Genomic DNA, 13,461 nt, shown 5'->3' with positions numbered 1-13,461 from the left:
CCCTATTCAAGCAAGATACTAAAAAATACAGAATGTTAGCAGGATTTAGGTGAATAAAGATGCATTCCCTGGCGAATTCATAATAACTCATTGCTAACCAGTGGTAGAACTTTCCAAGGCTACATAGAAGCAGGACAGCAGCAGTAACGATGTTAAGTACATCCTTCTGGTGCTGATTGGTGTAAACCAATGCCTTAGGTTTAAACTTGTTCCAAGGATAATTTCTTTTGGTTTTTTTTTTTTTCCCTAAACCTCCATATCTGATTGTCAAAATATCCTGCAACAGGATTAATCATAGCAAGCACACATTCAGGTAACTGTGAAACCTTCTCTTCAAGACACTTTGTGACCCATTTCTAAAACACATCAATCAAGCACTTTGTAGGTGCTGGGAATGGTGAGAGCCTCAACATCCTCACAGAGATGAGTAAGCTGTGGAGGCAACCCAGGCTACTGATCCAGAGGGAGGAGCTCGCACACAATAGAGAGTTGGGGTGTTCTGTCGGCAGTGCCAGGATCCCCACAGTGATGAGAGAAGACAGTAGTAAGTCAGCTTATTCTGCAAGCACAGCTGTCCCACAGAGAGAAAGAAGAATGGGAAGAAGCTCCAGACTAGTAAATGTTAAATAAGAAGTCATTTTTCTATTATTTGTTAGCTAATATTTTGATCTGTAAATGTGATGCAATTTTTTTTTTCCCTAAATGTAAAAACATGTTTACTCTTCATGTGAGAACATGCCCTCCACAGAATAAAGATGGGCTCTACAGACAACATATGACACTTGGTGACTAGAGCAAATCAATATGCAAAGCAAGGTACTGAAAAAAATGAACATGCTTGAGACACACCAGGTCAAACTCAGGGGTTTTAACTTCTGCTCTGTAACAATTGTTACTCCAAATTGTTTACAAACTCTACCAGATTCTTGGTTTGGTTTTGGGTCATCTTTGGGAGGGATGGAGATTATAATTAGAGCTTCTGCTCTGAGTGATGGGTACAGTTAATAATTTCAACAGAAGGCACTTGTCTCATTCATCACTCTTAAGTACCACCTGTACCACCAACCAACCCTGCTGTTGATTCGGCTATGGAACAAGTCAGCAGAAAAGATCATTATGGGCCACGCGTGATCAACAATAGGAGCTTGTAACACTGACATGAAATCACATGAACTGGGAGCCTATTTCCTTTGCCAGGTCTTTCCTCAGCCTCCTATACTGAAGCTCCCTAAACTCTCATAACAAGTATACAGGTTTTAATGCATCATACACATACACTGCAAACAAAGCTTTGTACACCTACAGGCCAACTTGAACGCTGCCACTGAAACCATCTTCTTTGCGCTCCAGTCCACAACCACACACCTACCCAATTCTTCTGGAATGACAGAATGTACATGTGCATCACCTGCACGCTGAGAGAGGAAAGCTTGGCCCAACTCTAACTTAATGATCGCCAGAGAAAGGTCAGCAGCCAGAGTGACCCTTCCAACCAGTCACTGAGCAGCTGCTGGGACAACAGGGCACACAGTTCTCTCAGTTTAGACATATTTTTTCAGTGAGTAGTAGCCTTTCAATTGTATGAAAGGCTGGAGAGTTATACTGTGTACTATCACAGTCTCTAGACATCATTCAAGCATCATTTTGAAGTCAAAAGAAATTTTGACTTCATTGTGACTATCTGTGGAGAGAAGTGAGCAACACTGAGAGACCTGCTGAGACTTAATGGCAAACAAATCTAGGAGTAGACTTCACCACAGCTTTTCTTGATGTTTATAATTTTAATTAATGTCCATTTGAAATTTTTGATAATATTTTCATTCCTGTGTTAGAATAAACTGAAAGTACTTAAATGACAAGTACTTTTCAAGCAAAAAATTCTTAAGATACTAGAAGTATTTATACTTAAATGACCTCTGAAATTAATTATACCAATCTTCTTACAACAGAAATATTTCAGTTTTAAACACAATAATCTCCAAAAGACATGACACAAAAATACTCAGAGAGGTTTTTTTTTTGGTGAGTCATTGTTTAAAATTAGAAGAGGTGACCATACAAGAAAGAGACACCTTTTCCCCAGACCTGACAGACACAGAAAGGCAATCAACTTGTGCTGACAAAGACACCACCACTGGGTTCAATCTGGCTGATATTACCAGAAGGAAAAAATTTCTGTTCCTGACTGACTTACACCTCCTTATCAGGCCACAGCTTACCTGTGGTACATTCACCTATACCCACTGCTGTAACCAGGTTTAAATACAAGCCCCCGCTCCACCAACCTGCTTTAAAATGCTCGGACATCTCTTTTACCTTTTCATTTCCTTCTTTGTTAATCAGACTATGTCTTCAAGATCTTAACTATGAGAGCACTCATTACTTAATCATGTTAAGCCATACCATCATATGAACAGATTTCCCATTTTATCTACTTAAACCCAGAAAAAACCTTCATGTTCTTTCTCCCATGCTCTTTTCCCCCCAATCTACGCTGCAGTGATTTTCTCTTATTTTTACCATATTATGTCTGAGAAGAATTTATGATTTTATCTGAATTGCTTTCTGACACATGCCTTTGGTTGCCATGAGTAAGACTTGATAGCTTAACAGTTATCTGATTATTAAAAACCCCAATCAACTGTGAAATAAGTTATTTCAACCGTACATATTCTATATGAGCTCTGATATAAACAGTAAATCCAGAGTGTTCAACAGCAGCAGTTTAGAGATTAACCTAATTACAGGCTATTAAACCAGGAGAATATAGCCAATTGCATTTCTAGCAGCCTGCACAGAACAGCAACATTTAATGATGATTTGATGGTTTTCTAGGACTTTGGAACAAATACTTGGCTTTTAGTCTGAGAGCAATGCTGGACATTCCTGTCTGATGCTTGGGGGATTCAGCCAACTAACAGATATATTTGGTGAAGAATCTCATTCTAGTCATGCCCTCCCTTCCTAATTTCCCTTTTCACTGTTTTGTCGTCTTTGCCTGTTCCTGAGGGAACCGAGTGATTGATAGCCTAATCCAATGACTGTATTACAGCTGCCTCAACTTGGACTCTTTTCCTTATCATTAGCAGTTAGCCTATGGTTAAATTCACAGCTCACTGCTTGGTACAGCCCCTGAGATTTAAGGGTCTGGCCTTTAGAAAATATTTAACATAAAATTGAAATCTTGACATACTGAGAATTCAGTTCTCTGCAAGGCTTCTTTAATTAATCCAATGTACTGTACCATTGTTCTATATGAGGCTCTGACATGGTGAACTGTTACTGAAGCTCACAGAGATGTGTAGTTCTAAATTAAACACTCACTTACATGTACCTACACTGCATTTGTTTCCCAAGTACATGTGCATGAATGTGAAAATTTAAATCCAATCTCTAACAATAATAAACCACAAACCAATTACACTTAAGGAGTAAAGACTTTTCATTCATTTCAAGCTCAGAACAGGCTTTTTTCAAAGTAAGAGGAGGAGAAAACACAGCTTTGTTCATATGCTCTGTTAAAGACTCCTCCTTCATTCTTTCTCTAGGACTCATTTAATCATTTGGTGAATGAAATCAATTATGATCGTTTTTAATCAACTACAAATGGCACCTGTGCTAAAAGTGTAAAGTGTTTTCTTTGTGGGAATGAAATCGGCTAGAAAATATTAAAAATTGAAAAAATATGCTTAGTTCTCTGACCTTATCTAGAGAATAATACTTATTTTTAAATAGCTATAGGAAGGATGTAGACCTTGATCTATGCTGTAAACCTTTGCCCTACTTGCAGTCAGTCGATGAGCTGCAAGCCTCTATGAAAATGGCAGCTGAGTCCCAGATGAAAAATTATGCATCTCATAAACTGCTGTTCTGCTGAAATGTCAAGCTATGGCAGGGCTGTACCTCAAACTCAGCACTTGGCATTTTCCTTCTGTCTGCTTTGTTGCCATGAAGCAAACATGAACAGTGAGGATTTGTGTAGGGCAGGTAGCAGGCGAGCTCCCTGTCAAAAATCTATTATTAGGGCTCTGATCTCTCCTGCACAGACCAGTGACGGCAGCACACTAAGAGAAATCAGACTGCTGCAAGGACACGACAGAAAACAGAGGACTCTTTGTGAATCCTGACATAATATATGCAAATAAGGGCTTTTAATGGCTGAGCTACATTGAACAGGAATAATAAAACAAAATTAAAATTGTACTACTGCATATATTTGTTTTTCACCCCTTTCCACACTGTTTTATAAATATATGTTAATGTAAATAGTCTTTAACTCTTGGTAAATATTTATACTAAACAGAAGTGCCTATGCATACATACATTTTGTTTTGTTTCCAGTGATGGGCAGCTTTTCATTCATTTCTATTGACCAAAATCCACACTGCACTGTCACTGACAGAACTGTGATGAGTAAAGTGAATGCTCTTGGCTGGTTTTTTCACTTTTCTTTTAATGATGTGTCATTGAATTAAAATTAAAAGGCAGCCCTTATTACTATAACTTCAATTTTTTTCTCTTTCAATATAATTCGTACATTTCAGATTAGAATATATGCCTCAATTAATAATGTCAATATATATTTTAATTTAATAACTCCTGAAAAACATTCCCTTGAATGTCACAATTGCTGTTGGACAGTGTTTTTTTGTAAAAACAGACAGCTCTACTAACTTCAAAAAGTAACTAAAATTAACTGCCTCTGCTGGTTTCCAACAATTATACATTCCTGCATTTAATGAGTGAATCTGCCACCCAGGTATCCTCCTTCTGATACCCCTTGTGGGCAGCTATGGAGTTATAACACACAGCTTCCTGAATCTCTCCTTTTCTGGAAAACAAGCTCATGTACTAGCAGATGCTGTCCCATACATTTGTGCAAATAATGCCAAAGTACTACGGTATACAATAAATGGACAAAGCAATAACAGCACACAGGCATGCGGTATTTGAACTGCTACTGTAAAATACTGCAATATTTCTGAAACAAAGCATTAAAAGAATACATAGTGAGCGCACCATAGAGAGATTTGCTTTTAACCTAAGTTTTTGCTAAGTCCAGTGTATGGTTTTATAAATTTATCCCCTAAGGATTTGGCTTCCAGACAAAAACAAAGAAACAAACAGATGACAAAGAACAAAAAACCATGGAAATTCAAACAGAAGCTCTGCTCTATTTTGCCTGCAATAGATATCCTATTGTGCTGCAATGTGATGTGTTTTACAAAACGCATCTGGAATCTGGAGGCACAGTGTGAAAGCTCATGGAAAAAAACTTTTTTTTTTTTAATTTTAAAATACATTTCAAGGAAAGAAATCTTAGGGAAGCTTGCAGCTGCTGACAGTATATTAACATTTCTCTGAGAAACCTGGCATCTTTTTCTGGTATCTATAAAATACCAGAATAAGCATTTTTAAAATAATTTATACTTATACAAACTAAAACATCTCTTTCAGAGCCAGAGGTCCTTATTCTTTGTGAGGATAAAACCCCCACCATTAGCCTCCTTTCAAAAAACAAATACCCTGCAAATACTCTGCCCATGTATAAGAACAACTCAGGATAAAATCTCATGTATTCTACATTCTTAAACTATACAAATACTGCTAGATCCATTCTAAAAGCTTCTTAATGGAAATCAAACTGTCTCTAATGCTGCAAGCACATATGACAGTTATACAGCTTGAAAAACTGTACCTTAATTTAAATATTTTTCTTTCATCATAAGGGCTTACTTCCTTAACCATATTTTGTAGAATTCATTGGGACACTTACACTTTTTGAGTAATGGGCAGTTCCTATAAATTTATTTTAAAAAATGGATGAAGACTGGGGGATCCTCTAAGCACAATGTCCTCTCATATAACAGGGCCACAAAAATCTGCAGGGCTACCATAGCCTTCGGACTCATCCGATGCTCCACAGTGCAAACTGGAAATTAATTTTCTTTAGAAAACAGAAATTTATCAAAATTAAAGTGAACTTTTCCCTGAATATATTTTTTTTGTCACCAGGATAGAGGAGAAAGAAGAAGAAAAACCTATGAGATTTTATAGTGCTCAATATTTGGAGGGTAAACTTGGAATCCAGGGGGCCCAGCTATAACCTGGGCTCACACTTGGGATTTAAACCTGGCTCTCCCAAGTAAGGCTCATGAGCAGGTCAGCAGGCTGTGTTAGTGTGAGTGTGTATCCTGTGAGAGCTGTTTCACTTTGTATTAATAATTCAATATTTGCAGGGAAGTGGAGAAGAGAGAGACTAATCCTACAGTCTGGTAGTCACACATCCACCTGGGATACTGGGATCCTTCCCTGTCAAAACCACCCAAGAAACAGGAGGGTAGGAAGGAGGAAACAGTGATGCCTCTTGCAGCTTAGCAATTTTCAGCTGATCAGATTAGATCAAAACAGGAAGGTCACTGCCTGAGCACTGGCTGGCAAGAAAACACTCACTGTGACAACTCAAAACTAAATGGGGGTTTCAAAGTAATCCCATTAAGTCTCTTCTTCTTTGAAAGATTGTTTCAAAAATGTTTAAAAAAAACCAGAGACAAAAATCTGTTCTCAACACATCTCAGGATTTGGTAATGATGTTAATAAACTTGTTTTTTATTATTATTTTTGTGTATGTTAGATAAATCATAGGAAACTACCTGTCCTTTAGTAAATTAAAAGGAATTATATAAAAAAAAGAACCATCCTGTTTCAATGTCTCTCATCTAGAAAAATGAAGAATGAACCTCCTGCATATAGCTGCTTCTGCATGAGGCAGACAAGAACAGAAGGGATGAGGAGGCCAAGGGGAAATGTTATGTGGAAAATATTTTTTCAGTATATGGCCACGTAGGAGCACACTTTTGAACACTGGAGGACAGGGAAGTCTGTCAGTCAAAATTCTGGGCAGCTCCTAGGCCAGGTCACTAACACATCTTAGTTACTTGCTCTTTGTTGGAAACCTTCATCAAACTCAGAGGAGGGAGTTTGCATCCACCTGGAGAAGGCAACCTGCACTGCCCTAACGAACTGTGGACACAGTGCATTTATAAATCCCTGGAGAACCTCAGTCCTTTACTGGACCAACTTCTCGTCCCATGCCCTGGTCGCTGCCAGGGCCAGCAGGCAGACACAGGGGCTGGATAATGCTGAGGGTCACCAGTGTTGAGTCAAGGTGCATTTCAGACCTCACCAGGACACCTAAGGGGACCCTGTGCTGAGACCACCACAGGGCTGGGGCCAGCTCCCACCCCACCCACGGTCACACAGCACCCTGAGTGTGGCACCCTACAGGACAGGGACTCCTGCCTCACTCACTGTACCTCTGTGCCATGTGAGCATCACTGCCAGTCCAGAATTTACACACATGGAAAAATCCAGAAAGCCTGATCCAGCTTGGCTGTTCGCTGTTATCTGCCCTAGGTTTGTGCACGACAGAACAATGAACCAGCTGTGCTTTGGGAAAACACACCGAAAATGAAGCAGACTTATTGCTTCTATAATAGTGCTGTCTTTCGCTTCAAAAATTAATTCTCTCTTGAGAGGAATTATTTGGAAAAAAACAACAAAAACTTACTGACTCTATCAGATAATAAAATAAAACAAGAAGTTTACACACATCAAAATAGAAACCAATATGTTACACTGTGAGCGACTTTCATGCCATAGAGCACTTCCCACCAAGCTTGTAGGCATGTAAGTGGTGTTCCTGCCATTCCACAGACAGGAGAAATAAAGCACGGAAAGGTCAAGTGTCTGGCTGCAGGCCACACGTCTGCGCCGCGGCACAGCCGGGAACAGAAGTACGGCCACCCTGCCCCTTGCTCTGACAAGATGACATGCTCTCCCACTTTTTGTCTTCTTGTAAGCATGCTAGCTCTCCTGGTTTAAAATTGCTTTCCTGCTTTTGGAAATTTGTATACTGCTATACCTGACTGCTGAGCAGAAAGTAGTGCAACATGCTGCCGAGCTATTGACTTTATTGGCTCTGTGGCTTTCTTTTGTGCAAGGAGTTGTGGGATTGGGACCCAGTAATGCCAACTATCACAAAGAAATGTTTATATATTGGTCTGTTACATTTTGCTCTTTCAAAACATAATAAATTGACAGCACTTCAGTGTTTTACATATTTTTTAAATAAGCAGATTTGCATCATAGGTAATGGTGCGTCCTAAAACGTAATTTTCTCTCCCCTCTGATACATGTAAAACTTCAGGGAAAAAAAAATTATACTTACACACATACACACACACACACATACCTATAAATAAAATAAAGAAAGAACTTTTCCTCAGGTCCATTTAGTATTGTAAACCACAGAAGTTCTGGTACATCCTCACAGCTGGGCATGCAGGTGCCACTGTAATTTACGCCACATACATGTTTCAAATTTGTGACATAAGAGACACACTTCTCATAATGCAGCCATTTTACAGATTTTATTAGGCAGACTTATGGTAGGAGGGAATATTCAGAAATTGCAACTTAAATGAGAAAATGTGAATGGTGTTACTTATATAAAATACTACCGCAATAGTTCTTTTATTAATTTTTAATGCACAGCACCCACTGTGACCTCCTTTATTCTTTTCCTGTCAACATGGCAGGCTAGAGAAATTGAAATGGGCTGTAGCTGTTCTCTTCTTGTTCCCCTCTTCCTCCCATTTTGCATAATATTAAAATATAACATCTTATTGGACTGTCACTGTGAAATAATCATTATGCGATGGGCACAAAGATTTTTTCTGATTGTTATCACTTTCTTATTTTTCAGCGTTCTCTAAAAAATTCCAAATTCTGTGTAATTATCTGAGGCAAGAATGCAATTTGCCACTGAATACACTCATCTGAATTAAAGTTTGTTTAAAAGTCATCTTTTGCTACATTTCCAATGGTTCTCTAAGGATAACACTGGTGACAAAAAATATTTTTGCCTCTCTGGTCTCCTCTGATTATGTTTTTGGGGTGAGGTAGGAGGCGGGCCCAATAGAATAACATTTGACTCAATCAGGAGGATGCTATTACTTTTATGTATATTTACTACTACCTCTATCACAAAGGAGACAAATGTCCATACCAGTGAAGTCAAGAAGCTCATAGTATTGTCTTTGCAGGGCCAAGTTTGTGTTGTCACAGCAACAGAGTACACAGGGTCAATAGATTAATACATTAGTGTGTACCAGCACTGGACTGGAGTGTAAAAGTTTTGCTACTGGTTTGAAAACTAAACTGTGAAGCAGGACTTACAAATATGGCCTACACAAGATATTCTTGTATATCTTGAGTAATAGGTTAAAAAATATGCATATATTTGCCTCATATTGTCTATCATTTTTACCACAGTGAGAAGAGGAGGAAATAACCTTCCTGGAAAAGGTGCACTTAGTGGGAAGGAGGGAGGAAGGCTGGAGATTAGGCTATGAAACATACACTGCATTTGGATTGTTGATATTTCCCCCTGCGATGCCCTTTCATTAGCCTCTGTCTACCGTGGGGCCTGACAATTGTGACAGGATGAAAAATTTGAGGAAAACAGAGGGTCACGAGGGAAGAGATTTCCTTCCCTCTCCAGTGACCCTATTGCAGTATTCTGATGCAGTGCTTTACCATTAAGGAAAGGGCAACCCAAGAGCCTTCACACTTAATCTGTTCCATCTGTCATGACTTAGAAACATTGACCAGCAGTGAGCTTTAAGGACTCGGTGAGACTGCAGACATGATATTCTAGTCCACTACAAGGACCTCCTGATGTTTCGAAAGCCTCTAAGGAAGTACCATGCATCAAAAAGGGCAACACCTACCTGACATGCCACCATATGTGGTCCTCAGTCCTCGACCAACTGCTGGCCAAGGTGTGCTGTCTGCTTTCAGTCCCATCAGTCCTGACACAGTGTTGGTGGCTGTAACCCCATCTGCGCCACCTGTGAAAGAAAAGGTCAGTCACTTTATGTTAAATCCTGTGTATATGAACAAGAGAGTATAAAATACAACAGAAAACCTGTGAAAGTCTGAAATAACTAGAAATTCAAATAAACAGCTGGTGAGCAAAAGCAACAAACTGCAAGGGGATACACAGAAAGGTCCTTATGACTGATCCTGGGCTAATAAATCTAGCACTAGCTTCAGGGCAGGCTGCATCAGCTGAAAGAGCTGTAAGGGCTATAAGACAGCATGTGCAAACACTGGGGCTGACAGGCAGATCTCTGCCCTTCAGCTGTGTGGGACAGAACCTGCTACAGTGGTTGCTCAACACCCAAAGGTACCCCAACACAGTGGCCACCTCCTCCAAGCTTCTGTGCAGCAAGACAAAAGAAGCAATGTGACAAAGAAATAATTACCATGGTTCTAAGTGATGGACACCTACTTGCAAACTTATTCGCTGCTATGTTGTACTTTAAGCTCTAAGGAAGAAAAAATATATAACTTCAAATGGTGTATTTTTGTTTTCTCAGAACACACACATCATTTTCACTACTAAATATGGGAATAGGGGGATTTACAGTGGTCTGGTAAACATATAAATATGACAGAAATAGGAGCATTTAGGGAAACACACAAAAACATATACAATTTATTGTTCACAGTCTAACATGGTTCTCTTCAAATATTGCTCTGTTCTAGATGCATGGCCAAAATTAGGAAACTTTTGATTACTCTGCTTATTCTAAATACATCAAACAAAATATTTTCATATTAGTTTCTGTTGTTATCTGTTATTCCTGCAACATTCCTATCTTACCTCATCCAGCAAATTAGTAATCTGCACAACTTGTGCACTGGAGTCACTCACCTTCCCGCGCAGCCACTCCAATTTTCACAATATCAGTGACATTTGGGGTCAGTTTGGCAAAGAAAGGAATGTGAACAGCTTGTCTAACCCAGCGACAGATGTTCCGTACCAGCTCTGGATCCTGTTCAAATAGGCCAGATAAATATAGAACATAATTAAAAGTAATATGAACAAAAGGTACATTAAGGAAATAGAAAACTTTTTTTTAAAGTGACTATACTGCAATTTTGTGAAATTGCACATCAGACTGAACTTCCTCTCATTAGTTAACTTATTTCAGACACATCAAGTAACTGCAAATCCACTACAGAAAGGCTATTTCATGGAAAAAAAGGAATTTTTTTTCCAGAAGACAAGGATTTCACAAAATGTTGCGCGCCCAGAGAGAGGAAAACCCCATTTTGGATGACAGAGACTACTTTACCCATTTATTTCAAAAATTACTTTTCAGTTTTAATGACTCATTCTATGTAAGGTACATTAAAAACAAGCAGTATCGTATAAAATAATGTGAACCTGAAGCATTGTCTGATCATGCCTTGATCAGAACAACAAGGATGAACCGAGGTTGCAGGGCTATCAGAATACAATTCAGCATTTCTGAACTCTGAGAACAACTTGGGATGGCCACAGTGTAAATGAAAGATCAAAATCTTCTCTGTTAAAGCCAGAAATCGAAATCGTCAAGTGTTGGCTTTTCCTGATTTCCAGTCATTTACTTCCCTTATGGAATACATCTCATGTAGACAGTAATCAAGTAGCCTTTCCACTGAGGACAGCTCAGTGGAACGAACACCTGCATCTGGCACGTACAAGGGCTCTTGTCCAATGTAACTCGTTTCATTTTTCTGTTGGCAATTGATAATGCTCTTCAATAAATACCTTAAAATTTGCAATACTGATGCATGTAGAATGTGCTGTATGTTCTGGTTAAAAATTGAATGGTGCCATTACAAGATTTAGTACAAGTATTACCTGTGGGTAGGCTAATTGGTACTGCAGCAATTATTTACATTTACTAAGTCTTTATCACTCTCTCAGATAATTAAATCTGTCATATACGAATAATCTTCTCCCATTTGGATATTGTAAAAACTCAGAAAGCTGCATTGCTATGTAGTAACTGAGAATGGAATGCGACTAAATGAAAATTAATTTAAAACAATCCAGAAGACACCAAGGTTGCCAGTATAGTGAACACACAGGAAATATCCCCTTGTTGTTTTTCCTTTTTACACCAATGGTTAAATACAAACAAAAACCCCACAGGCTGTGTTCCTACAAAGTACACAGTGCTTGACATGAATAGTAAAATCCTAAGACTTAGCTCTGGCATCCCAATAAAAACGATGATCTCCCCGCCCATGCAGCTGCCATGAAATATGTATGAACCCTGCACTGGCAGTATGAAAGTAGTTGCAGCTTTGACTTTCATTTCTGTTTTGAATTTCCTTGAGGCCCAATGCAGAAATGAGAGACCCTCCAGAAGACATGAATTGTATATCCTTTATGTTAATTCTTCTCCTTAGAAATCCTTGTGATAATGTTCAGGATGTTGGCACCACATAACTCATTATGCTGACTTCGTTGTGCTTATAGTGCTGCCATAAAAATTCTTACTCCAGCACACACTAATGCCTTAAAAAATACAATTACTTTAATCCACACTGAATAACTTGCTGGGAGATGTCTTTCATAAAACCCCAGTTTTCATCTTACCTAAGACAATTTAACTAGTTTCTCTTTTGTAATAAATAATAATTAACTTTTTTTTCCCCCTGAAAGTAAACAAAGATCTTTATTTTCAATCAGTTCTACTTCTCACACACTAAGATTAATGCAATGAATGCAGTAGAATAGTCTTCTGTTTCTCATGCTAGTAAACACTTTAAATATGTGATTGCACAGCGCATGATTAGACAAAGCCCTTTTGAAAGGCTCACTTGTATCAGCCTTGGAAAATTGCCCATTTTTGGTACCCATAAAATCACTGGTAAATTAATAGGAAAATAATTTGAAAATTCTAGTGAAGGAGGTAAAATCTTTCATACTATTTCACTTAATATTCCAAGGAAAAAAAAGGAATGTTTAGTGAGTAAACACTGAAAAAATGAAACAAAAGTTAAAACAGTGCTTTGTTGCATAGTGAGACAATTACTGATAGAAATTGGAAAGGTGATTAATTTTATGCAAAAAAATTAGAATTCCCATTAAATTTGAGAATTCTGAACTGAAACAGGTATTTCTAAAGATTATTTTTTCCCCATAATGTTTTATCGAATTAATTTGCACATTAAATAAATATCATATGGAGATAATGCTGGCTAACCTAAAAAAATTTCAGTTTACCCTTGTGCCACACCCCAAAGACACACACACGTGATGCACCTCACTGCTTCCCTTTTCAGTGCAAGTCCTACAATGGAGTTGTGCTGGAACACCCAGATGATCCATTCTTCCACCCTCCTCCTCCTCCTCCTCCTCCTCCTCCTCCTCCTCCTCCTCCTTGCTCTGCCTCCAGCCCCTTGTGCTCAGATTCCTCCTGGTGCAGGAGCAAACACCAGAGAGTCACCTCAGCCCACCCTGTCTCCCCTCACAGCAGTGACACTGGGAGTGCCCCGTGGTCACAGACCACGGGAGGGGCTTCTGTCATGAAGTGACTGCCTGAGAATACCAGA

At 38.8% G+C, this 13,461-nt stretch overlaps 1 protein-coding gene across 5 annotated transcripts in view; it reads right to left on the bottom strand.

Moving 5' to 3' along the window:
* The window catches only part of DPYD (dihydropyrimidine dehydrogenase), a 359,733-nt gene that overhangs the window by 84,226 nt on the left and 262,046 nt on the right, over positions 1-13,461 (bottom strand). For all 5 annotated transcript variants that reach the window (XM_048312842.1, XM_048312844.1, XM_048312846.1 and 2 more), the window contains 2 exons: positions 10,784-10,904; positions 9,795-9,914 (listed from right to left, as the gene is read on the bottom strand). In XM_048312842.1, the coding sequence (XP_048168799.1) occupies positions 9,795-9,914; positions 10,784-10,904 (241 nt within the window). The remainder of the gene's footprint in view (positions 1-9,794; positions 9,915-10,783; positions 10,905-13,461) is intronic.

This window comes from Corvus hawaiiensis, chromosome 9 (genome assembly GCF_020740725.1).
Source record: "Corvus hawaiiensis isolate bCorHaw1 chromosome 9, bCorHaw1.pri.cur, whole genome shotgun sequence".
NCBI lineage: Eukaryota > Metazoa > Chordata > Aves > Passeriformes > Corvidae > Corvus > Corvus hawaiiensis.
This window is presented reverse-complemented; position numbering and strand designations above follow the sequence as displayed.